At 44.9% G+C, this 27522-nt stretch overlaps 1 protein-coding gene and 1 long non-coding RNA gene across 3 annotated transcripts in view; one reads left to right on the forward strand and one right to left on the reverse strand.

Moving 5' to 3' along the window:
- Positions 1-6015, forward strand: part of ALG5 (ALG5 dolichyl-phosphate beta-glucosyltransferase) — a 44836-nt gene extending 38821 nt beyond the window's left edge. For both annotated transcript variants that reach the window (XM_040991501.1, XM_040991500.1), the window contains 2 exons: positions 4014-4099; positions 5805-6015. In XM_040991501.1, coding sequence (XP_040847435.1) covers positions 4014-4099; positions 5805-5920 — 202 coding nt within the window. In that variant the 3' untranslated portion in view covers positions 5921-6015. The remainder of the gene's footprint in view (positions 1-4013; positions 4100-5804) is intronic.
- A 3790-nt stretch (positions 6016-9805) lies between these two features.
- Positions 9806-20096, reverse strand: LOC121163533. The gene is made up of 3 exons (XR_005884906.1): positions 19911-20096; positions 19564-19827; positions 9806-9842 (listed from the first exon to the last, which is right to left on the reverse strand). It is a non-coding gene; the product is annotated as an uncharacterized LOC121163533 (long non-coding RNA).
- Positions 20097-27522: the final 7426 nt, after the last annotated feature.

Consider the following 27522-nt stretch of genomic DNA (forward strand, 5'->3'; position numbering starts at 1 on the left):
TTTGAAATGTACATCATATTATTATTAAATGTATTAATCAAGCAGCTATACAGTAGATCTCAGAAAAGGACCCTGAATCCTGCCAAGGTTTTGTGCCCTGGGCTATCATCTTCCCACTGCCTCCACTCCTACCCTTGGTACCCACTCTTTTCTTTTCTGCCCCTATTAATGTGGCTCTATTAAATTTCCCATATGAATCAGATCATTTTGGCATTTATCTTTCTTTGCCTTGCTTATTTTTCTTAGAACAACGTTTCCCAGTTTAATCCAATTTTTTAATTGATTACATTGCTTTATGTGACACAGCTTTATAGGCACTGGGATTCCCCCCTCCCCTCCCCATAACCCGCCCCCCCCCATGGTGGATTCTTGTTGCATTACCGCAGTTCAAATTCAGCTGAGATTCCCTCCTTGCAACAAAGCATAGAGTCCAGCATCTTATTGTGCAGACAAGTCCAACAGTTTCTTGGGGAGACCATCTCTGGTCTGGAGGTAGAGCTGACAGAGTATCATCCCAATCAATTAAAAGCCCCGACATTACATCAGTAAAAATTTACAACGTAATGGAATTAGTTGACATGGTATTGTGTAACCAGCATATTAAAAGAGAGAGAAAAAAGAGTGCAAGTTCTGAACCACATCCTATGACTTCCACATTGACATTACAATTATTAGTCTATATACAACTGGGTTCTATACACCTTAAAATGGCTATAGATTACTATTCAGCTGTCTCATGTCTATTTTAACTTTAGTATTTATCAGTTTATAGTGTTGAAGCATGATTTTACAGAACCTGGCTGTTTTTCGGGTAGTCTAACTCTATAACTCTAACAAGACATGTGTCAACAGTTTAGGTGAACGGTTCTAGGAGGGGGTGTGCAGAGAAGTCTTCAATACCCCAGTGATCAAATAGATTAATTCTCTAACTTTAGTATTGTGAATAGAAGTACAAGGAGTGGGCCTGGGGCAATAGTGTAGCAGCTAAAATCCTCTCCGTGAACACTCAGGGATTCCATTTGGGCACTGGTTCTAATCCTAATAGGCCAACTTCCCATCCAGCTCCTTGCCTGTGACCTGGAAAAGCAGTAAAGGATAACTCAAACCCCTTGGGACCCTGTACCCATGTGAGAGAACCGGAAGAAGCTCCTGGCTCCTGGCTTCAGATCAGCACAGCTCAGGCCATTACAGCTACTTGGGGAGTGAACCATCGGATAGAAGATCTTCCTCTCTGTCTCTCCTCCTCTCTGTGTATTTGCCTTTCCAATAAAAATAAATAAATCTTAAAAGAAGAAGAAGTACAAGGAGTAAAATACAACCCTCTCTTTTAGCATACTCATATCAAATCTTTTGGATTACCCTGAAGTGGGATTGCTGGATCAATCTATTTTTTACCCCAGGAACCTCCATACAGTTTGATTTATTTATTTGAAAGGCAAAGTTAGAGAGAAAGAGATCTTCCATCTGCTGGTTCACTCCCCAGATGGTGGCAAGACTTTGGACTGTATGCTTCTGAACCCAGGGGCAGGCATAAACAGGGAGCCAAATTGGAGTGGAACAGCCGGGTCACGTGCTAGTACCACAGGAGTAAATTTTTATTTCTACTATCATTTTAATTTCCTAGAAATATTTGTTTTCTGTCATTTTTAAAAATCTGTCTCTGTTGATGATTACAGTATCTTGCACTACCTTCTTCACTTTTTTGAAACTTTGACATTGGCATTTTCTCCCTTGCTGGCATTGTTCATGTTGCCTCCAGCTTTTATCATATTCCTTTTCATCCCTAAAATTTTTCTTCGCATCTTTAGTGTACTAGTAAAATTCATATCAGAAGCTCTGTGCTAAGGCAATACAGATTTCACTACAGGTTAAGCTGTCAGAGCCATGTCCAAGAAAGTCCCAGTTACCATTGTCCTTGGTGCTGGCCAGTTGGCCCCGGCTGGATCCTGCAGTCCCACCTGTGAGCTGTGACCACTCACAGTGGCGAGGGAAGATCCAGCACAGATGTTCAGTGAGTCCGGTGAATGAGTGGTCCCGCTTGCAGCCCTGACTGCACTTCCCCTCAGCCGTCAGTTGAGCCCTTCCTCAGCCCCCTGAGCCTGCCCCTGCACTTCATTCACTGCTGTTGTCTGCTTCCCCTTGTGACAACTTACAGAAGCACTTTTTGGTTTTACTTTCTCCTTTCATCCCCCTCTTTGTTCTCAGGAATTTAATCCAGTCTTGTTGTACTTGTTCTGATGGCGCTTCAGGAAAGAACAGTAGGGTGCATGCGTGTCTGCTTTGTGTAACAGGGTCTGAGCGCACTATTTGTTTTTCAGAATATTATCTGTCAGGGAACAGCTGTGCCAGGAACTGAGTAATGAAAGGAAACATGGGGGCTCTGCCCCTCCCACATTAGCAAGAATAAATGAAAATGTCTTCATTGGAGGATAACCCTTACCCTCTTTTGTGATAGTATAAGGCTCTGTTCAGAGAACTTGGTATGTTAGTGAAAATATTTGCTTTAGTTATAGATCGGGCTTGCTCTAACAACTCGGTGAGGTTAGCTGCATTTTTGTTGTTATAGTAAATACCTTTAAGTCTTACAGACTCAGAGTGGAAAGATGTAATAAGAAATCTTTTCAAGCTACAGGGTTTTTTTATATATATAAAGTGACTTTAATTAACCAATGCTTATTTCCTCTACCCCTTTTCATTCATTCTCCCTTTGTTTTGTGACTTTTGATATCTTTAGAGACATTTAATAATCTGATGCAGGTTATTGAGTATCATTAGAACTGGCTCATCTCACAAGCTAGTACTTGCTCTTTATGTTAAAAGAGAAAGTTAAAGTATTTACTTCTTTCATGAGTATCAATCACACTGTTAAGTAACAGAAGTTTTATATGCACAAAGAGCCCACTTTTGTAATGGTTTAGCAGCATAACATTAAGAGAAGGCAATGAGCTGTTTTTAAAAAATAATTTTCATTCAATAGAACTGTCCAAATACTTGGAATTGAATTAGTTTCATTATGAATGGGCATAGTGTGTAGAGAAGAAAAACTCATATTCAAGTTGTGTAAAATCAGATATCAAATATAAGTGAGTTGTAAGCATTGTCTTTCTGTTAATTACTGGTTTAAAACAGAGCGCTGGAGGGCTGAGCTGTACTCCCTGCAGTCCAGCAAAGGGAGGCTTTATGACTCAGATAAGAGGAACGCAGTGTGCAAGTGGGCCTTCTCTTCCTGGACACAGCACCAGGGAGAAGAAGGAGTGAGTTCAGAGAAATCTAAGCCGAGTCCAAAACACTCCTGAATCGGGATTCAAGCCTTCAGGGAAAGCACATTGGACTGAACAGGACTGACTGAAAGGATGAGCTGGGGTTCCAGACTAGAAGTAGTCTTAACAGCGTGCATGAGGACAAGTAGGAAAGTGATATTTCTAATGCTCGGTAAATGCTTAGAACCAAAGAACATTTCAGATGAAGGAGCTCTTCCCCTTCAGTAGCTACCAGTGCTGCGTGGACCGCACGCCAAGGGAAGGGAACAGACTGTGTTACACAAGAAACTGATCCCCTGGTATGGAAGACGATGACCAAGCGGCTCTAACGTGATTAAAAACATTCTTTTCTAGAAATTTTCAGAGTTCTGGTTTATGAGTTGTGAATCAATTGCAGATGTTAGTCAGCTCTGTATCTTGAGCTAAGGTAAGGTTGAACGTGAAATCTGTCAATTTTGAACATTTCTAAAATGAATTTTTTATTGAGGCCCCCTAACCTGCTTTTAGCCCTGAGTGTTTCTGAGTTGTGACAGATACGGTTTTTCCCATCTAGATATTATGCAGTGCCATAATACTAAGTTGTCTTGTTTTCCTTGAAGCTTCTAGATTACTCAGCTTTGGATTATTGACTCCTGTGAATTCTGCCTTCAGTATAAGCTTGACATCCACTGCACTGGCCTCTTCAAAACAGTCCGAAGTAGAGATTTAATTGGGTTCAACCTGTGTTTTTAATAATATTATCTTCTGTTTTAGGGCATTTGATGTGGAATTACTCTACATAGCACAGTTCTTTAAAATTCCCATAGCAGAAATTGCTGTCAACTGGACTGAAATTGAAGGTGAGTCTATAGTGCATTTTACCCTGTTCTTCACTGGTCACAGGAGGAAGTGTCACGGGTCAGCTGTGGTTGCTGTCTCCCCACGCCTCCCCAGGGCCTTCTGAGCATGGCCGGTTCCATGGAAGGCATCCCCTTCGCCCCGCCGGGGCCTGCTGCCCTGCGAAATTCCTCAGCAGGCCTACCATCCTGGACACTTCAGTACTGCTCAGAGTGGGTCACGGTGCTCTGAGACGCAAGCAGAGTTGCTGGGCCTTCAGCATAAACTGTATTGTTTTCATCGCCATTTTTAAAGTACCCTGTATTTTTGATCACTTGTGGATATTGAGTATCATGCAACACTAAACAAGAAATTGTTTTTTTTCCTCCAAATCTCCACAATACCTCCAAACCCAGTTTGTTTTAAACTGCCATCTGTTTCTGTACATACATCTAAAAAATGTATGATCTCTGAAACTTAGAAGTTGAAATTCATCACAAATCTTAATTCCTATTCAGGAAAACATGAACAACTGTGGGTGTGGATCATTTAAAATATGTTCTCAGCTCCTGGTTTGTGTACCTTAGAATGACCCTAAACCTGTCAGTAGGGTCAGCTACCATGATCAGTGGCAACTTTCTCAGAGCCCTCCCTCCCCAAGGGAGCATGAGCCTCTTTAGAAGTCCCTGGGGCAGGAAGGCGTTATTGCCCGGTAGCCTCAGATGCTGAGGGACAGAAAGGGGTGAAGAACCAGTTTTGAGATTATGCAAACTACGCCGTCTCCAGTGAATCCAGTCCTTGGTGTCTTGCTGAATCAAAGTGCACTTACAGAAGCTGAATCCATCAGCAGGGGTTTGGGGGCAGGTCGGATTACTCACAGTTGTTAAGGATCACCTCTGACTGGTCTGTGTTGCTGCACACCAGACTCTGGGGAGATGAAGTAGGGAGAGTGAGACCTGTCCCATGCTGATGTTATGTTTATTTGGATTATAGGGGTAGTTGTGTTACTGTATTAACTGTGGAGCTCAAAGTACTCTGATGGACATGTTTTGAGAAGAAAGATTTTGTGATTTCAGCGGAGCAAAAAAAAATATTTAAGACTCACATGTAATTAAAGTGAAATTGTTCATGTATCTGCAGGATTCCTGTGTGAGTAAGAGTTGTAAGGATCCTCTGTGATACTGCTTGAGACATTTAATCAAGCTGCTGCTCTGTGTAGCCCAAGAAGGGATCTGAAGAAAATTGCTCTATGTCTGAATCTTCACAGTTCAGATGGTGCCAGGTGTCATTTTATTTTTTAGAAGAAAACACTTCAGCCTTGTAATTTTTTGTTCATGATTAAGTAAAAACAAAGTGCTTTTTAATATCTGTTTTGTAGATATTGAGATTCTCCCCCCAACACCTTCCATTCCTCCCTCCCCGTTCTCCACCTTCCCCATTTTCCCCCTTACTACCATAGTAGTCTAACAGCATAGCCCTTCGGCAGCAGTCACAAGTGCAGCATTCTGCTATTTCAGTGCATCACGGCATTGTAGGCACAGGCAGTAGTAGGAAATCTAGTGTCCAGTTGCCAAGGTATATTTACTTAACAGTTTCATTGGGAATCCTCCTTTTAAAACAAAGTGCTAAAAGCTTACTAACATCACATAGACTTGAATTCTAAAATGCATTTTAAGCTGATATCTTTCCTCATGAGCTTATTTAAGTTCATTTATTTTTAAATCACAGGTTCTAAATTAGTTCCGTTTTGGAGCTGGCTACAGATGGGCAAGGACCTACTTTTTATACGACTTCGATACCTGACTGGTGCCTGGAGACTTGAGGAAACCAAGAAAAGGAATTAAGTTGTTAGTAGTCTTTGATTGTATTCTTATGCATCAATGTCACATTTCACTTGAAATTAAACTTTTAAATAAAGCTGGAATAACGTCTATGTTCATTATCCGCCTTCTGATAATCTTAATTATCATAAGAAAAATATTTTTATTTGGGGCCAGAAATTCATAGCAAAAGCCAGATTTCCTTTTGCATTAGCAGTTTTACTTATTTGTGTTAATTATGTATAAATCTGGAAAATATGTTTATACCAGAGACAGAAGCAGTCAATTTTCAAGTGTCTGCATACTCATGACTTTAAATGTAATCCACAACTCCGGGTTAAGGGGCTGGTGCTCCAGCATGGTGAGTTAGGCTTCTGTATGTGGCTCCAGGATCCTGTCTGGGTGCCAGTTCAGTGCTGGCTGCTCTCCTTCTGATCTTGCTCCTTACTTGTGACCTGTGGAAGCAGCAGAGGATGGCTCAAAGCCTTGCATCCCTGCACCCACATGGGAGAACAGGAAGGTGCTCCTGACTCCTGGCTTTGGATCAGTTCAGCCTTGGCTATTGCAACCATTTGCAGAGTGAACCATTGGCTAGATCTCTCTGTCTCTCCTGTCTACAACTCTACCTTTCAAATAAAAACATTTTTTTAAAAAAATTACAGGTTTGAATATATACAAAATTATCTGTATCAAAGAAATTCATTTATCAAACTATGAAACTCTAGGAAGTTTGTATGTTAAAAGCAAGAACAAGGCTGAGTTGCCAAATACCAGTTTCTGGGTTCAGCATTGTGACAGAGTGAGTAAAGCCACTGCCTGCACTGCCACCATCTCACAAGGGCACTGCTTCTAGTCCTGCCTGTGCCATCTTGGTCCAGCACCTTGCTTACTGCCTGGGAAAAGAAGCAGAAGATGGCCCAAGGACTTGGCCCCTTGCCACCCACTTAGGAGATCCTGATGAGGCTGCTGTCTCCTCGCTTCACCCTGGAACAGAGTGAACCAGCGGATGGAAGATCTGTCTGTACCTCACCAAATGCCCACAATAGCCGGAACTGCCACACAAAAAGCAGGAGCCAGGAACTCGGTCTGGGTTCCCAAGTGGATGGCAGGACCTAGCCGTCCAACCCAGCCCCACTGCCTCACAGAGTGGGCATGAGCAGAAGGCTGCTGGAGTCTAGAGGGAGAGACTGGAATTCAAACCCAGGCATGCCAACATGGGATGCCAGCAACCCAAACAGCTTGTCCTTTTCGAAATAAAACAAGTATTAGAACATTTGGCCGTTTCAACTGATTCTCATGACATACCAGAATTAAGCCAATCATGTTTTCAAAAACGATTATTTTTCTGTAACTCTAGGCTGATAATGCAAAAAGAAAATTGACTTGAGATTTTTAAATTTAGAGCCCTGTTTAATTAAGTTCCATATTTTTTTTTTAATTTTCTATAATACAGGTCTGCTCATCTTTTGGTTTTTAACAGCACATGATAGTAAAGTTTAGCTGCAACCACATCACATTCACTCTTCATTTTTTAAATGTTCATTTCATGAAAGATGTTTCTATCAGAAATAGGATTGCTTATAGGAAATTTTTTAAGAAAATTTAATTTTTAAAAAAGATTTATTTTTATTGGAAAGGCAGATTTACAGAAAGATCTTCCAGCTGCTGTTTCATTCCCCACGTGGCCGCAACGGTTGGAGCTGAGCCAATCTTAAGCCAAGAGCCTCCTCTAGGTCTCCCACACAGGTGCAGAGTCCCAAGGCTTTGACCATCCTTGACTGCTTTCCCAGGCCACAGTCAGGGAACTAGATGGGAAGCAAGGCCACTGGAATTAGAACTGGCGACCATATGGGATTGTAGTGCATTCAAGGCAAGGAATTTAGTTACTGAGCTGTCACACCAGGCCCAGAAAATAAATTCATTTTAAAATTTTTCCAGGCATCATTTTTCTCTCTAGGCAAGCAACTAGTGTTGTGTGTAGATAAAGTGTTGCATTTATGGTTTACTGTATCCTAAAAATAACTAAGCTAAAAGACTAGTTTTTTTCTACTCAAACTTTCCACCTCAAAAACTAAGAAAATGAAGTGTAAGGATCTGTTTTCTCTATGCTTGTAATATACATTTGTTTTCCTTTTATTTGAAAGGAAGGCAAATGAGAGAGATCCCCCTCAAATGCCTGCCAACAGCCAGGGCTGGCCAAGGCTGAAGCTGGGAGGCAGAAGCTCAATCCAGATTCTCACATGGGTGTCAGATGCCCAGGTACTTACCACCTGCTGCTTTCCACGGTGCATGTAGCAGAAAGCTGGAACTGGAAGTGGAGCATAAATTCAGTCCCAGGCACTGCAGTATGGAATACGGGCATCCCAAGCACTGTCTTAACTGCTGCATCCAATGCCCTCGCTCTGTTTTTAGTAAGTAAATATTGTACATGTTTATGCTGTACAGCATGATGTCTTGAAATGTGTGTATTGTGAAATAGCTAGATGAGTCCAGTCAACATGCATATTACCTCACAAGTTTAACATTTGTAATAACACTAAATCTACTCAGCAAATTCTAAAGTGTGTCATTATTATTATTTGTGGGCACCATGCTACACAAAAGGCTGTCAACCTTATTCCTTCTTCCCGAGATTTTATATTCCTGCCATTGTCGATAGAGACTTGACGAGCAAATGTAGGAGTCATTCATTGATAGAAACACATTTTAAAGGATGAAAGTGATTTTGCTGGTCAGTCTCAGTAACACTTTAATTATTTTAGAGATATTAGCATCTAAACAGTTCTAATACCTCTTTAATTTTTCCTACAGTTATTCTAATTGAAGAGTAATATGTGGGTGGAAGAGAGCCAATTTGGGGTTTTTTTTTTTTAAGATTGATTTCTTTTTATTGTAAAGGCAGATACACAGAGAGCAGTAGAGACAAAGATCTTCCATCCACTGATTCACTCCCCAAGTGGCCATCACGGATGGAACTGAGCTGATCCAAAACTGGGAGCTTCTTTCAGGTCTTCCACACAGGTCCCAAGGACCTGGGCCATCCTCTGCTGCTTTCCCAGGCCACAAACAGGGAGCTGAATGGGGAGTGGAGGAGCTGGGACATGAACTGGTACCCAGCATTTGCAAGGCAAGGATATAGCCACTGAGCCATTGCTCCAAGCCCAATGATCAGCTTTATTCCCATTTACCGACAGTGGCCTACAGAGGATGGCCAAAAGCAGCAGTTACTGGGCAAGAACTGGCATGCTACCGCTGGGTGGCACAGAGGCAGGGTCTCGCAGCTCTAATGGCTCTGCCTGTCCATTAATGAAAAAGGAGATTTTCCTAATGAATTGCAGTCAACGGTAAACACTCGATTTTAAACTAATGACTTTGTTTTCCATTATTAGACGTAAAGGCCAACTATAATCCCTTGAGACCCTAGGATGTTGCCTTTTATTTCAGAGAGTATCATACGGTTCCCAAATTACTTTTTAAAATGTCTGCTATCCAAAAAGTTGGGAATTCATTTAGTCCAATGAGGACTAGATAACCCAGAATTAGCTTTCCCAGTTCTTCAACATGTATGTGTGTGTGTATGTGTGTGTTTTAATACACATTTTATTTATTTATTTATTTATTTTAAAGATTTATTTATTTTATTACAAAGTCAGATATACAGAGAAGAGGAGAAACAGAGAGGAAGATCTTCCGTCCGATGATTCGCTCCCCAAGTGAGCGCAACAGCTGATGCTATGCCAGTACGAAGCCAGGATCCAGGAACTTCTTTCGGGTCTCCCACGCGGGTGCAGGGTCCCAAAGCTTTGGGCCTTCCTCGACTGCTTTCCCAGCCCACAAGCAGGGAGCTGGATGGGAAGTGGAGCTGCCGGGATTAGAAGTGGCACCCATATGGGATCCTGGCGCGTTCAAGGTGAGGACTTCAGCCGCTAGGCCACGCCACCAAGCCCTTAATACACATTTTAAAAAACCACTTTAACTGGACTAGAATTGTACCACATAAACCACTGAATAATTAAATTCCACACAATAAGAATACATCTTTTTTAAAAGATTTGTTTTGCAGTTTAGCATTACAAAGAGCGATCTTGCTCTTGGTTCATTCCCAAGACAGCTGCAACAGCCAGCCACGGCCAGGCTGGGCCCAGGAGTCAGGAGCTTCATCTGGATCTCCCATGTGGATGGCCAGGGCCTAAGCATCTGGACCATCTTCCACTGCATTTCCCAGGCCATTGGCAGGGAGCCGGACCAGAAGCAGAGCAACCAGGTCATAAAGAGCTGCCCATATGGGAAACTGGCATCACAGACTTTCTACTCACTTTACCACAAAACCAGCCCTGTAAATCTTTGTCTGATCTCTATTGTAGGAGTAAATTCTGTGGATGTTTTCTGTGCTTGTCCACTCCTTGAACATGCCTGTCTCTTCCTGATACGAACATAAATCTGAATCTCCTTCAACTCTATTCCCACCTCTCTAGTTTTGAAAAAATTAAAAAGGCCATTGCTTTCTTTATATACTTGCACGCTTGAGATTGCCAAAGCCTAGTATGAATCCAGACTACCTTGAAGAACCTTCATGCTATTTTCCATATGGCTGCCCCATTGTTTACATTCCTCCCACCGGTGCACAGTAGTTTCAATTATTGCACATCATTTTCAACACTTGTTACCTCTTTGTTGCATTGGTAATGGTCGCCCAACTGGTTGGGAGGCGATATCTCTTCTTGGAGTTGATTTTTCTTTCTTTCATGAGTAGTGGTGTTAAGGGCCAGCACAATACAGGCTGATCCTCCACCTGCAGTACCAAAATCCCATGCAGGTGCTAGTTCAAGGCTTGGCTGCTCTTTGCTAATGACCTGGGGCAGCAGTGGAAGATGGCCCTGAACCCACATGGAAGACCAGGAACAAGCTCCTGGCTCCTGGCTTTGGACTGGCCCAGCTCTGGCTGTTGTGGCCATTTGGGAATCATACCAGCAAACGGAAGATTTCTGTTTCTCTCTCTCTAACTCTTTCAGGTAAAAATAAATAAAACTTTCAAAAAGTCATTTCATATGATTATTAGCATTTGTTATGTCTTAGGAAAATATAGGGTGTGTGTGTGTGTGTGTGTGTGTGTAGAGGACATCTTACCCAAATCTTTACTCAGTTTTTAATCTAGTTATCTGTAAGGATATGAAGTGTCTAATAAGCTTTTACCATCTGGTGACACTGAGGTAGCCGTTGGAAACAAACAAGAGGAAAAAACCAGACACACTTCTCACTGTTTTCAGTGTTAATTAATTAAAGGACTTAAACATGAGTAAAATTATTCAGTATAAACCAACATGAAAGCATGGTGTTGGTTATGAAGGAGAGAGAGATGACCCACAAGGTTTCAAAGCAGATGTTCCAACCAAGCTGGAGAAGGCAAAAGACTTTCTAGGATGCGACTTGCCAATCCTGGTATATGGACAGGGGATTGGCACAGTGCTTAAAAATACTGTTTGGGATGCCCACATCCAGTGCTTGAGAGCATGTCCTGGTGAGACTTGCGCATCCTAGAAGGTACAAGTGATGACCCAAGTACTTGAGTCCCTGCCACTCACAAGGAGACCTTGATGGAGCTCCAGACTCTTGGCTTAAGGCTGGCCCACCTTGGCTATTCCAGGTGTTTAGGGGTGTGAACCAGTGAATGGAAGATTTCTGTATTTTGTCTCTTTCAAATAAATAAAGCGTAAATAGACACAATTCTGCTTTGCATCTTTTGAGACGCACATCCGAAAGTTGAACTGCTAGATCAAATGTGAGTTCTATTTTTAATTGTTTCAGGAATCTCCGTACTGGCGTCCATATGGCTGCCCCGTTTTATATTCCCACCCATAGGGCATGGAGGGTTCCCACTTCTTTACATGTTTTCCAACACTTACCTTCCATTCTCTTGATGGAGGCCATCCTACTGGATGTGTGGTAATATTTCATCGTGGTTTTAATTTACATTTCTGATGAGTCATCTTTTCATATGCCTATTGGCATCTGTGTATCTTCTTTGGAAAATTGTCTATTCAAGTCCTTTGCCTGTATTTTAGTCTGGTTATTTGTACTTTTCATTACTACTCTATGTATTCTGCATATTAACCCTTGAAGATACATGATTTATATATATTTTATCCCATTCTCTCTTTTTTAGGTATAAAGTATTTATTTTAAAATGCAGACGGGTAACAGTGGGGACCAAGGAGAGATCTTCCTTCCTCTGGCTCACTCCCCAAATAGTAGCACAGCAGGTCTGAGCCAGGACAAAGCCAGAACTAGACCTAGAACTCCACTCAGGTCTAGGGGGCCAATCACTTGAGGCTTAATCTGCAGCCTTCCTTCCCAGGCATATTAGCTGGATAGGAAGCAGAGTAGCCAGGGCTCAGACCTGTGCTCTAGTGTAAGATATCACCATCGTAAGCAGAGCTTACCCCACTGTTGCACAACACTAGCCCACTGTTTCTCGCTTTGACTACTGTCACCTCTGATGTGCAGTGTTTCGGACTAATGCTATCGAGCATGGCACAGTAGCCTAGTGGCATAAGTCTTCATCTTGCATGTGTCAGGATCCCATATGGGTACCGGTTCTTCTTCTGGATGCTCTATTTCCCATCCCTGCTTGTGCCCTAGGAAGGCAGATGGAAAATGACCCAAAGCCTTGGGATCCTGCATCTGCATAGGAGATCCAGAAAAAGCTCCTGGCCCCTGGCTTCTGATCAGCTCGGCACCAGCTGTTACAGCCATTTGGGGAATGGAACAACAGACAGAAGATCTTTCTGCCTCTCCTTCTCTCAGTAAATCTGCCTTTCCAATAAAAATAAATGTCTAAAAGTGTCCCATTTGTGTACCTTTGCTTTTTTTTTTTCTTTTTGCTCTCTGAGTGTTTTGGCATCGTAATCAGTACTCACTCTTGATTTCTCTGCTGCTGCTTTTAATTATTCAGTTTCTAGATAAATCACATCAATTAGTGTAGTGTAGATATGATTAAATGGTAAGAATTATTCAGCCTTCATTAACCACCAACTGAGATTTCACTTGGGCTTCATCAGTGTCCGCCCTCCCCCGCCCGCCCCCCCACCCCACTCCCCCGCCCCCCAGCATCTCATCAGCACCTTCTGTTCTCCACATCCCAGGGAGGTTTTGCTTTAATTTGAAAGAGAGAGAGAAGAATCTTCCATCTGCTGGTTCACTCCCCAAATACCTGCAACAGCTGGGCCAGTCAGGTCACACTCAAGCTCATGGAACGTAATTTGGATGTCTGTGTGTGGCAGGGACCTGAGTATTTGTCACCTGCATTTTCCCTGGGTGCACATTAGCAGGAAGCTGGAATGAGAAGCACTGTGATGCGGTTTGGAAGCTCTCACGTGGCATTTCACTGCTTTGCCAAATGCCAGCCCTGCAAAGCAAAAAACTTGGAGAGATTTTGCACACCCACATTCATTACAGCTGTGTTCACAACAGATACATAGTAAAAGCAAAGCGAGTATGTGAAAGGAATATATAAAGAAAATGTGACATGTGGAATATTATGCAGCCTTAAAGGAAATCTTGTTACATGAATGAACTTTAAGGATATTATAAGACAGACAATATACACTGTATGTATATTGTCATATACACTGTATGATTCCATATGGAATATCTAGTCAAAATCATAAAAACAGAAAATAAGTGATTCTTAAGGGCTGGGGGCAGAGAGGAGAGTAACTTAATAGACACAGAGTTTGAGGGTTTTTTTCCCCCAAGATAGAAAAGCTGTAGAGATTTATTGCTGCACAATGATGTTAATAAGATGATTGAATTATGTACTTGAGAAAAGATGGTAAATATATATGTCATAGCTTATAATGTGATTTCCAAATACTATATTTCTAATCAATAATTCACATGAATGGGTTTAATAAAATAACTACGATACATTTCAGTTAAGTCAGAATTAAGAAAACTCATTCAACTATTTACTTACTAAAGAGAGTAGGACAGAGCAGACATTTGGCCTTGGTAGTCATGATGTCCGCGTCACGTATCACAGTGTCCAGGATGGAGTCCTAGCTTCACTGTGACCTCAACACCCTGCCAATGCAGCAAGCGATGGCATCGCTGCTTGGTCCCTGCCAACTGGACCTGACACCTTTACTGAGCTCCAAGATCTTGACTTTGGCTGGCCCAGGCCTAACCGTTGCAGGCACATGGGGAGTGGATGAGATGATGAGAACATCCACTCTTTCCACTCCTGTTGTCAACCCTTTCTCAAAAATAGATAGATAGATAGATAGATAGATAGATAAAATGAAAAGCAATGATTCCCTAATGACCACTAAAGTTAGGAGAGCAATGAAATCAAGCAGTGGATATGGAAAGCAGAAGATGGCTTTGGGGAAATTAAGAAAGATGAATAGTAACAAATGACAAACCAAGGTTCTCAATTACTGTGAACTCTGGAGAAAGAGGAAAAGGCAAAGGTTTTATAGATTTGGAGAAGTGTTTCCATACCCCCAAAATAGGAAAGCTCTGATTTGGCTGAAGTTATGGCCTTAGTTACTGATTCTCTCTTGAAAGGGAGAGATGCCGAGCAGGGTAGAGAGTGGGCAAAACTCAGGGCTTGCAAATTGCTAGTCTGATTTGGTTCACAAATGTTTTCTTTGGCTTGTGCCTTGAAAATCAAAACAAAGTCTGGGTTGGTTGGCAGCATTTTTTAAATTGTAAGATTTTCCCTAAGATTGTGGATGTCTGTTATCTCTGGAAGCTGTGCCCCCTCTCACATGGCGACAGCGAGCTGGCTGGAGCTGCATGCCAGCAGCTCCTTAAAACGGAACATCTACACTCTAGTGCCCCTTCTTCCTTATTATGTGTACAGCCCCCTGTATTGCCATTCCATGTCTGGTCCCGGCCAGCCTTGATTTGCTGATTTATAGTCTTGATTTTACAGAAGAAGTTATTGAAGAACTTGTATCTTTCTGTAAAGCAAAAAGATAATCGAAAGCAATAGAATTGAGTCATCTTTTCACTTCTGAGACTATTTGGTCTTTTTAAAAGGCTTTACTACTTTTCCTTCCCATTCTCTTTGTGTGACTTCATTCTTCTTATTTCCCTGTATCCTTTTTAATTTGTATTTATCTTTGTTTTATTTGAAACACAAAGGGCTAGGAGAGAAAGAATCAATCTTGCAACTGCTGATTTGCTCCCCAAATGCCCACATCAGCCAGGCCTGGACCAGGATGAAGCCAGGAGCACTGAAATCAATCTGAGGTTGTCATGTGAATGGCAGTGACACGAGCACTTAAGCCAGCATTTGTAGCTTTCTGGGATAAGCATTAGCAGGAAGCTGGACGAGAGATGAGGGAGCTGGGTCTTGAACCAGCCTCTGACACGGGATTCTGGTGTTACAAGTGGGAACTTCCCCCCACCCCCCATGCCACGGGGGCTGTCCCAAGAGCTTGATCTTGTCTCATGTTGCTTCCCCCAAAGCAATTCCTGGAGTCCTGAAATGTTTCTCCTCCCCACTGCTCTAGAATGCCCCAGCTGTTCTCGTGTTGCCGAAGCTGATCATCTCTTCCTGGGTGACTGCACTGGATTCCTAATGAGTCTCTGTCCCTGCTAGGTTTCCGCACTGGGCCCTATTATTGTTTTAAATAATGCCAACTAGCAGACAGTTCTCTAAGAAAAACTAAGGTTTGTTTTTACTTCAGATCTTGGGGAGAGGTGCACATGGTGGGCATGCTGCCTCCTTTGTGACTGTGCACCTTATGTTTGTATCACAGTGCCTGGCCCAGGGGCAAACAGGCACTGACACCAAGCCCACACTGTGGCAGGGTCAGCATCCACTGAAGCCGCAGGAGTAGAAAGACAAGAAAACAGGAATTCATACTGTTCAATGTCTGCTTCCAACTTCCTCTGAGGAGGACTTCCCTGTGCCACCTGGCTCCAACGAATTGCGCAGCTGTGTAATAACTGTTGGGATGTGTGTTTCTCTCCAAGTCAGACTCCGTTTACCAAGCATCAGGGCTCTGTGCCCTGGCTCCAAGAAAGTGTACAATAATAATTACGGCACGAATGATGACTTTCAAGGGAAATTCCAGGAGAGGACAGTGCAAGCTCGGTGTCAGGACAGTTCCAGTGCACATACAGGGTGAACAGTGGAGCGGGAGGGGTGCGCAGGCTGCATTTCCTGGCACTGGCCCTAAGTGGAACCACTGTAACGTTGGGTCAAATGTAAGGATGGCGTCTGCACCAAGCACAGTGGCTACATTTCTGGATGACTACAGACCTGGACATAAAGTTCTTCGCTGAGCACACGCAGGTGCACAGATCTGACCCTTCACCAAGTGAAGGAGCTCAGGGTCTGCTAAGTCTTTATAATCTCCCAGAAAAGGGAGATCTTAGTTTTGCTATGGTTTTGAGGTCTTGAAGCAAAATTTAAATTAAAAAAAAATCTGAAAAGAAGAGCAATTGAGAGAGAGACAGAGAGAAACACTTCCATTTGCTGGTTCAGAGAGAAACACTTCCATTTGCTGGTTCCTTACCCAGATGCCTGCCAGAACCGGGATTGGGTTAAGCCAAAACCTGGAGTCTGGAACTCCATCAGGATCTTCCATGATGGGATGACAGGGTCCCAATTATTTATCACCTGCTGACACCCAGAATGTGTGCTAACAGGAAGCCAGAACCAGAGGAAACTTAATGCAAGCCTCCCATGTGGGTAGCAAGAACCCAGCTCCTGGTGCATCACGGGATGCGTTGGCAGGAGCTGGAGTTGGTACTTGGCATCATGGGCAAACCCCAACTCTGGCAGGAACCTCCCAACTTATACTGGCTTAACTGCTAGGCAAAATACCCTGTCCTGACCCAAAATTTCACTGCCATTTGCATTTTGTCACAACCTCTGACTGACTCTTATCTCTTGTATAATGTTTTGATGAAAGTTCTATTAAGCAATAAAACTGCAGCTATCAAGAAACTGGAAGGAAAGACAAAGAAAAGTCTAGAGCTCCTATAACCAAGACTTGAAAATAGTCAATCTGCAGGCTTTTTTTTTGAGCCTGCATTTTCTCCTCCGAATTCATCAGATCTTGGCAGTTCTCAAATAGAATGGATTCATTTTCTACACTTGGAGAAATCCATGCCAGGAACTTGTATCAGTGACAGGCCAATGTTAAGCAGGAAACGTCATCCTAGTGCAAAAAATGTCGTGGTATGTAAATGAAAATACACAGAGAACAGACTACACACACACACTCTCAGAGCCTGCAAAGTCAAAGCTCCACCAAGAGCCGGGAGAAATCAGCCACCGCAAAGCCACCACGGAAAGCAGCAGGAACCAGCACCGCAGGCCGGTCACTCCCTTCTCTGCACTGTGTCCTCTGCATGGTTTTTAAGACAAGGACACTGAGATCCTTATTAGACCATTTCATGATGCAGTTATCTATTTTCTTTTCAAACCTGAGCCACAAGACACCAGTTCTGAGGCCCTAATTGGTTTACTTGCAATAAAAAGCAGGTGGAGCACAACCCTTAGGCTACAATCTGTAGCTTTTTGCAGTCCCAACATTTTCCCAGGGGCTTTTCACCTAGAGCAACTGCACACCTCACACCTGGCCTGCAGCACAGGGATGGATGAAGAAGTGTAGGAAGATGATTGAGATTCGAGCTTATAGTACAGGTGGGCAGCTTCTTCAAATGCTGTTTAAACAAGGTCGGCATTCACCTACAGCAGTACCATGGGGCAAGAGAAGCGTCTGCTTCAGAAGAAAGCCCAGTGCTCTGAGAATGAGAAGAGGCGGGCCTTGATGCATTTCACCACGGGGCCAGGAGTATTTCAGAGGCACCAGGAACTGGTGTAAGACTTATTTCTCTACACCCAGGAGCAAGGTGAAGGTCGCTTCCGGTGCTTTCATTCCACCTGCATCCCTGCAGGAGCAAACACCTTTTCTACCAAGAGCTAAGGGCTGGAACCAAGGGCCACCAGTGGCATTACCCAATTGGCCTGGGAACCCTCAGTGACGTCAAGAGTCAGGCTGCCTGCCTAGGGGGCAGCCAGGTTGAGACGAGAAGGTTGTATATTAACATCACTGTGTACCCATAAAGTTTTATCTTTATTAGATTAGATAATATAAAGCACTATATGCCAGGTTGTTAAACCAATAAATAGGACTAAGGAAATTACAATCCCCATAATTACTGGGCTCGTTTTCACCACTACTCACCACTCAGAGTGATTAGATTTTCTTCTGCCCATGTTAGTTGGCTCTGGTACTACAGAAGGGGGGTGTCAGGCACGTCCCTCCCTGCAGCCCCACTCCTTTTACTCCAAAAAGCAAACGAGGGACACGCGCCAAGTGGCAGCAACCACCAGACAGGGTTCACAGAGACTTTTTAGCAACGCTCTTTTCACCTCAGCCCACGTGGAGGCCAGAAGTCTTGGTGACAAAGCCGCGCGCTAACCCAGGCTGGCAGAAGACTCACCACCCCGCCCCCCTGCTCCCCTCCGCCCCGGGGCAGGGGAGGGTCGCAGAGCCGCACCGAGGAGGCCAGCCCCGAGGCGGGGTGGCTGAGGGTCACCCCGCGCCGGGAGCGGTGACCCCACTCCCCGCGCCCGCAGCCGCCCGCCCGTGGCCGAGGGGCGGGCTGCATTCCCTCCCCGCCGCCTCCCGGAGCGGCCGGGGCGCGCGGCGGCGGGCGGGGGCGGGCGGGGAGCTGGGCTCCCTGGCCGCTTTCCAGGTCGGCGCACTAATACGGGCGATGAGGCTTCGCGGCTCCAGTCTGACTGACGCCGGCTGGGGCCGCCGCCGCCGCCGCCGCAGCCGCTGTCTCGGTCCCCGCCGCCGCCGGGCCCTGCAGCCACCGGGCGCGCGCAGCCAGCCAGTGAGTGCGCGGCGCTCGGACGGGCGGACTGGGGGACCCCGGCGGGGGCGGGGGACAGCCAGCCCCGGGGCGGGGGAGGGAGGGATGCGTGGCACGGCGGGCACAGGTAAGTGATGCCCTCCCCGGCCGCGCGCTGGGTGTGTGTGCGAGCGGGAGTGTGTGCGCGCGAGGACGGCGAAGTTTTTGCTTGCACAGGGAAGTCTTGGAGGTCCTTTGGCGTGTGGCTTGGCTCTTTGTCACCTTCATCCCTGCATTTCTCGAGGGGTGGGCTGGGGGGGGGGGAGAGTGGTGAGGGAGGCCGGGTAGCCGTTGAGTCCGGGGTAGCGCGCGGTGGGGTGGGCGAGGGCCGGAGGGGACGGCTCGGGGCATTTGGCCGCACGGCTGGTCCGAGTGGCGCGCAAGCTCCGCGCCTACTGCCTCTGCAGCCGCCAGAACCTGGGAGCTTTCGGGGAATGCTTGCTGGGCGACTGCTGGGCTGGGGACAGGTCCGGGGCTCTGGCCCCCAGGCATCTGCGAGGATGTGCGCTGGCCTGGGCGCCGAGCGGGGGCCGAGTGTGGCGGAGCCATGCTGCTGAGACCTCTCTTTTCCCCCTGTGTGGGGCCCAGCCCCCCCAACCCCTGGTTTGTTGGGGATGGAAAGCGGGGACAGGGATGAAGCGGGTCGTGCTGGGGGGTGGTCAGGTGGGGTGAGGTGTAGTCATTGTGATTCTTTGGGAACGACGCGTCCAATCGGCAGAGCCTGGGTGGTTCCGGCGGGGGGGTGGGCTTCAGTTTCATAGACTTTTGATTTTGCTTACCTTTAAGGCACGCGAGAGGAGAGGACAAAAGTTAGGGGTGTCATGAAAGCGTTGGCTAGCGCTGGGATTGCGCTGGGAGGGTTGTCTTGCCTTGCGCCTGCCATTCGGGGCCGGCTCCGCGCCGAGGGGAGGGGGCGCGGTGGGGAACAGATGCAGGAGACGAGCTGACGCCAGCCTGGTGATGGGAAGAACATTTTTATGGATGGCTGGTCGCCGGACGAGTCTTCCCGTTAGGATTGCTTCCTCCTCCTCCCGGCCCTGACCCTGGAAATTGGAAATGAGAGTCGGGAATGACTCCTTTGACTGGTTTTGGGGTTGGGGCTTGGTACTCCCGAGAAAGAACCTACCGTGAACAGAGATCGAGTTTTGGAATAACATACGTCAGTTCCTGGCCCAGTTCACAGCCGTGTGCGCCCAAAAGACCCAGTGGCTGTAGTTGTTGAAGGACCATTTCGGAGGCTTGTTCTAGTAAGAGCGGTGGGCGCTGAGTGTGAAGTCCTAAGGCGTTGGGGGCACTTGCGCGTCTGCCAGCGCGAGTGAGTGAAATGTGACTAGAATGGTGCAGGCGTGTCTCCTGCTTCAGGACTCAGAATCCCAGTCCTGAGTGAGGCAATGCCGCTGGGTGTTTACATTTAAAAAATACTGATCTATATTTAAAACCCCAACACACTCTGAATTCCAAACACAAGGATCCAGTAAATGAGTTTTCCTATGCTTGTTGGAAACCGTGACCGTAATGTTGGACCCGTGTCAAATTTGTGGTTATCCAAGGACACTGCAGATAAGAAAGTGATGCGATCGTTTATATAAATAAGGAACTTTGGAAGCGCGATAGAATGACAAGTTTCAAATGAAAGAGTAGAAAAGCAACATTTAATGGCAATATTCACCATTACGTCTTGAACCCGGCAGCGTTCAGCCCGCTAATGTATTCTGACACAACCACCTCGCATTTGTAAGCTTGACTGGCTATCTTTGCCCAGTCGTGTTACGCTTTGAGCTCTGTGGTTGCAAGCTGTGCTTAAGGGAATGCCAACATACTCTTCAGCAGAGCAAACCCAGAATTTACCAAAAAATTAAAGCCATGAACAACTGAAGATTACTCCTTATGTATTTTACCATTGTCAAATGTTTGTCATCTGTCTTTCAAAGTCATCATAAACTGTCTGGCTTGTTTTTCTTTAAGCCATCTTTTACTTAAACAGGCACAGTTAATGTGTAATGAGAAAACATGCACAGGTGTCACCCATTCCCGCATGTGTGGCTTTCCGAGACTTCAGAAAGTTTTTTTTCTTTAATGAAATGTTAGTAAAAATATCTGTAAGTAATAAGTAACCTGGGAAATTTGTTTATCCCTTCAATCAGCTGAAAGGCGAATAGTTTGTCAAGAAATTATTTCACAAAGATGAAAATATCCAGTTTCAGTGTTGCAAAAAATTTAATCCTGATTCACTAGTTTGCACTATTCTTCACCAAACTGAGGAGATAGTATTTCATCAGTGGTCACCATAACATTAATGCAGCAAAGTAGTTTGTATCTGTCATTCCCTCTGTAGTCCATGAAGCAGCAGTTTCATTGGAGTCTGCTTTAATTTGTTGGAAATAAATACTTTTCCGATGCTTTGATTTAAAAGAAGGTAAAGGGCTTTTTTTACATTTGCAAAACACACTGCATCACATTTTCCTGCTTTTTGAAAAGATGTATCTATTTTCTTGGATGGCACTGGGCCAGGTCCAAGCCAAAACTCAGTGAGCGCAGGGGCCCAAGCACTCGGGCCATCGTCGACTGGTTTCCCAGGTTCATTAGCAGAGAGCTGCATTGGAAGTGAAGCAGCACCCACAGCGGATGCCACAGCCATAGGCAGTGGCTTTCCCTGCTTGGCCACATGGTCGGCCCCACTGCATTAAATTTTAAAACTTCAATGAAGCGCTCTTGGTGCAGACTTTCTGTTTATTGCTGTTAATCGGAGAGGAATTCGGAAAGAAGACAATGTCCAAAATAAAACAATAAATATAACAGGACACTGAAAGTATGAATCTCTTCAAATAGTTGTAATCCTAGGCTGTTGAACTTCTACTTCCTTGGTTACTGTTGCTACTCAATTGAAAACTTACTCTAAGGCAAAAAAAAAGCGAATAGTAAAATCAGAAGACTTTCAATATGAGCGCTTTGGTGATGCTCTGTGTTATCTTGAGGAAGATCTATATCTCCAGTAGGGCATAACAAAAAATAAACAAATAGCCACTGACAGTAAACTAACCCCCCAAAATTATTTATTTAAAAGAGTTACAGAAAAAGAGAGAAATCTTCTGTCCACTTCTTTATTTCTTGCAGTTAACTGCAGAGATTGGTGCTGAATTGGACCAAAGCCTGGAGCCAGGAGCTTCCTCCAGGTCTCCCATGTGGGTGATAAGGCTCCAAACACTTGGACCATCTCCTGCTGCTCTGACATTGAGGTACATTTAGCAGGGAGCTAGATTGGAAGCAGGGCAGCTGGGTTCCCAAGTAACGCCCATATAAGGCGCTGGCTGAACTTGTGTCATGATACTAGCTTTGATAAATTGACCTTTCACAATGAATATCCCTGTACATGATGCATCTTAAGAAATGTGTATCAACTAAAGTTATTAAGATTCCAAGACATTTGTTAACACTAGAAGTCATCGACCACGAGTCTGACACGGTGGCTTATCAGGCTAATCCTCTGCATGTGGTGCTATCATCCCCCATGGATGCCTGTTGATGCTCTGCTCCACTTCCACTCCAGTTCCCTGCTTATACAGCAGGAAAGCAGCAGAGAATGGCTCAAGTCTCTGCACCCACGTGCCAGACCCAGAGGATGTTCCTGGTCCCTGTGCTTGAATCCGCTCAGTTCTAACTATTGTGGCCAAATGGAAGAGTGGTCTCTCTCTCTCTCTCTCTGCTTCTTTTCTGTAAATCTGCCTTTCCAAATAAAAATATATAAATATTTCAACAAAAAAGTCATCAATTCCAGGAAAACCATTTGTCATGCCTGGTGACTTGCATCCTGACACCACCCACCCCAGAACCATGCTGCACCCATGGCCATACCTGCGTGCCTTGATTTGTCCTCTAGTGTCTGCCTCAGGCTGCCTCCAGACCATTTTTCCAGATCACAGTCCCCACCCTGTCCTATTGTATCCTGCTGTCAGAAGAGTGAATTACAATTTCCTAGCGTGAGTAGTCTTCCTCCCCTGTACACCTTTATTCACACGTAGCCTAGAATGCCTTCCCCTGAGTCCTCACTTTCCACCAAATCCCTAAACCTGTCAGGCACTTTCTCCTTTTTTATGTTCTGATGGAGTGCCACCTTCATGATGCGTGCCGTGATGACCCTGGTCCCAGGTGTGTCCTCCTTGGGGTGTGTGTGGCTCTGTGTTTCCCACTTTTGCCATTGCTTGTTAGATCCTCATTGGTGTCTTGCCCTGAGATGACACTTACAAGGTCTGTGTTGGACCAAGTCATGTTTCTCCACCTTTTTCATTCCCTTAGTGTTGGGCACAGTGCCCGCCCAGGTCCTCAGTCAGTAAACACCAATTCAGTGGTATGTGTTTTCACGAACCCCTGAACCTTCCTGCAAGTGAAATCTCTAAAAGCATTTCACCTGTAGACTCAGTCTTATATGTGCATCTGTGCAACAGGCAGGTGTTGAACTTGGGCTGAACTTGTTAAAGAGTCTGTGAGAGCAAGCCCTGAAGTCACCCCTTCCCAGCTGAGCCTTCCCCCTCAGTATTGTGGCTGAGCATTACAGTTAGAGAGCCTCTATGATACTCTTACTGCATTAGCAATTTTCCATATCAGATTTGCTAAATACACAATGGAAGCCATTTAGCAAAGAAACAGATTTTAATGTGATATGGCTCCCATAATAAGACTCTAATGTGATTCTACAGCAAATTGCTAACACGATATGTTCGTTCCCCCTGCCCCTCCTGTTAGTAACCATATAAAAATTGCTAGTGTTTTTCATGTATTCATTTCAAGCTCTGGCTCGAAATAGGACAAGCAGATGGCTCCTGAGATGAGCTTCTGCATTGTTCGGGTCGGATGGGAAGGTCCCCAGCAGCAGCCTTGTGGGAGAGCTCCGTCTCCTGCCACGCCTCGCTTGTCACGGCACCGAACAGTGTGCTAAATCCCATCCCCACCCGAACTCCTGTTTAATGATTCAGCGTTAATGCGGCCGATACAGGAATGCACAAAATACAATCTGTGTGTAAATACCGTGACTGTGGAACACATTCACTCGAACAACGTTCTTTGGGAACCTCTAGTCAACTCTAAACCAGTGTTTCAAGAATCAATTTTGTATGCAAATCTTGAAATGAAATGCAGGCAGCGGGCCTTGTGGCGCAGCAGCAGCTAACTGCTGGGAAGGTCTGCATGGTGTACCAGTGGCTGGCTGGCCCGTTGGTGCTCCCACCGAGTGGCTTCCTGCCTCTGCACCCTCTAGAAGGCAGCAGACCATGGCTCAGACATGGGGTCCGCCACCCACTGGGACAGACCCGGCTGCTGTGGGCCTTTGGACAGTGAACAAGTAGAGGGAAAAATTTTTTTTCTCTCACCGTCAGTCGTTCTGTCTCCTGAATAAAGTTAAAAAAAATAAGAGCTTAAAAAATAAAAAGAAATACGAGATAATTCAAAGAGTCGAGGAAAATGGAATTAACAAAACAGGTTTATTTTGCCACAAAAAAAAAAAAAACACTTGAAATTCATGCGTATGTGGAAGCTTCTTTATGGAGAATGCCCATTATGAAAAACTGTGGATGGATTTCAGGTTTTTGCAGCAAAAAAAAAAAGTGTTGTGACTCCATTTCCGTGAACTTGTTGAAGTTCCCTCATACATGAATATTAGAAAATGGATTGTAAATGCTCGAGTTTTTGCTTCATGCTCCAGCCCATATTTAATTCAAACAAAAGGTTTAAACCCACCAAGTCAGTGTGAAGCCCTAAGTTTTCCTGGAGTGTAATGTAATGGACTCCCATGTCAAGCCCTGAGCTCTCCTATAGCGGCCCCCCGTCTTTGGGTGTGCAGTTGATGTCACTGACAGAGGTTATTTTTATAAGGATGTCCTCTGGGAGAAATGTGATATTTACTGCCTCATCATTTCCTTTGCATGTTTTTTGAATCTTATTTGGAGGGGCTTTAAATAGGAAACATATATTCCTCTGTCATGAAATGGGTTTACTGTGTGGCTGTGAAAAGCAGTAAAAGCCTTTGGCCTATAAGCACTGGCATTGCCAGGGGTGCCTGTTCATTCTAGGACTCCAGGTCGTAGTCTCTCATCGTTAGACAAAGGAGCCTGATAGTGCAGGCGTGCCTTGGGGGCCACCCAGATGTGCTGGGGCCTTTGGAACTTCCTAGAAGGGTCGAGGGGGAAGGGGTAAGGGAGGAGGGTGTCAGCTCAATGGCTCAGTTGGTTAATCCTTCATGTGCAAGCGGCAGCCTGCCATGTGGATGCTGGTTTGTATCCCAGCTGCTCCACTTCCAATCCAGCTTTCTGATTGCTGTCTGGGAAAGCAGTAGAGGATTGCCCAAAGCCTTAGGACTCTGTACCTACCTTGGAAACCCACAGGAGGTTCCTGGCTTAGGTCGGGCTCAGCTCCAGCCATGGTGGCCACTTGGAGAGTGACCCAGCAGATGGAAGATCTTCCTCTCTGTAAATATGCCTTCACAATAAAAATCAAATCAAAATAAAATAAAATCGTGGTGGTGTGCCAGCCAGGGACTGGAGCCTACACTGCTTTGGGGAGAGCACCCCTGTTGAGAGCTTCCTCTTGTTTGCTGCAAACCCCACTTGGATCCATGCAAGATCTTCCACACAGTACATGTGTGTCTATACATATACATATATATATATATATTTTAATTTTTAAATCTGTTAAACTACTCAGGCGTTTATCAAGTACAGATGTGCTTTGCTCAGTTGGGTGTGAATGTAGGTGGGTGGATGAGTGGGTTTTGATTTATTTGTGCAAAATGTTATAATTGAGCAATGGTTAATGTCGTCCTTGGAGGATTTTGTTTTGAATCTTCATGGGCTTTGGTAGAGGTGGAGCAGGGAGCTTGATAGATGGTAGTGTTGAACTGAGGGGCCGGCGTCGTTTCTGAATCCTTGTATTTAAACTTAACTGGTTGGGTAGAACATGTTTCAGGAAATGGAGTCTCAGAAAAGGATGCAGAGGTTGCTCCTGTCTTGTACCTTGTGGTAGAATGTTTGGCTTCTGCTGTCACTCATGCTGAGTTTGTAAGTCCACGTCCCTGTTGTTTCTCGTTTTTTGTTTGTTTGTTTCCCCTGAGAATCATGCATCAGAGGATGCGAGTTGAGCTGGGAGAGGGCAGAAGGAGTAGAGGACTGCACAGCTTGGGCCTGGTTCCATGTGGGAATGTTCAAGTGGAGGCAGGAAGGTAGAGCAGAAGGAAAGACAAACATCACATCTGGGGCCTCATTCAGTAGCACTGAGGGCCACGTGCGTTAGGAGGTCAGAAGGTCCTGGAAGGCTGGCCACTCCTGGTTTTGTTTCTGTGGGAAAATGAATTCCAGTTTTCAGTTGACCATATAAACATGGGTGTGGCTGTGCATAAAGTGGGACCGTCAATGATTAATCATATGTGTAATTATTAGAAGCCAGAAAGAGTGGAAATGAAGATAGAGGAAAAGAATATATGTTGAGGGCCTGGTGCAGTAACCTAGCAGCTAACGTGCTTGCCTTACACGCGCCGGGATCCCATATGGACACAGGTTCTAATCAGGGGCAGTCCAAAGCCTTGAGACCCTGCACCCACGTGGGAGATCCAGAAGAATCTCCGGGCTCCTGGCTTCAGATTGGCTCAGCTTTGGCCCATTGCGGACGCTTGGGGAGTGAATCAGCGGACAGATTCATTCTGTCTCCTCCTCTCTGTTTATCTGACTTTCAAAAAAAAAAAAAATAATAAAGAATGTGTGTTGAGCTGGGGCAGGTGTTTGGCACAATGATCGCAGCCTTATCACAGTGGCTGGTTTGAGTCCTGGCTCTTTCCATAGTGCTTCCTGCTAAGGCATGGCCTGGGAGGCAGCGGATGATGGTTTAGATGTTTGCTCTCCTGATTGAGTTCCAGGATCCTGACTTTTAGCCTCTCCCAGGCCCATCTCTTGCAGGCCTTTAGGGAATGAATCGGTTGGTGGAGAAATCCCTTCCCTTCCCTTCCTCTTCCCTCTTCTTGCTCTACTTTTCCTCGTATTCTTCCTCTTCCCCCTCTCTCATTCAAATGAAATGGGGAGAAACAAAAGGCCAATAAGCGATCTATGTAAAAAAATGGAGTATGCATTAAGCTAAACAGATTTAGGTCTGCTGTGTTTTTGTTCTTTTTCTCATTGATGCATCTGTGTCATTCTTTATTTCCTGGTGACTGTAGGATTTCTCCTTTTTTTTTTTTTATAAAGAGAAGCTAGATGAGACGTCTGTCAAATGCAAACCTTTGTGGACAGAAATGCCTCCTTTAGAGCTTGTTGACTAATGATGTGTTCACACACAGTGGTTCGCGAATGTTCACTGTGCTCGCAGATCATGGCAAATTAGTGGCTCGCAGTTCCTTTAAAGCAAAGATACCATCTTTGCTTTCTGTTGTCATCTAAATTTCTTGCAAGATACTTACATACACTTTTTTGTCTTTTCTAAATAGCGTGTTGATTATATTACAGAGCTTTAGAATGTTGGGGTGTTGCGGATATAGCAGTTTCTCTGGAATGTGGGACTTGTATATTTATGCATATAGGTGGTTCACTCAGCTGTTATTTTTCCTGTGCCTGCTGTATCTGTACTGTTTATAAAGCCTCAAAACATGCCCTAATGACTACACACAAAATATAGTAGGAAAACCGTTATGAAATCCTCATCTTCATGATTGCCTAGCTTTGCAAGAGAGTAGAAGTCAAGAAAAATAAGTATGGAATTGTTGG

Source organism: Ochotona curzoniae, unplaced genomic scaffold (assembly GCF_017591425.1).
Source record: "Ochotona curzoniae isolate NIBS_2020 unplaced genomic scaffold, NIBS_Ocur_1.0 contig_64, whole genome shotgun sequence".
NCBI lineage: Eukaryota > Metazoa > Chordata > Mammalia > Lagomorpha > Ochotonidae > Ochotona > Ochotona curzoniae.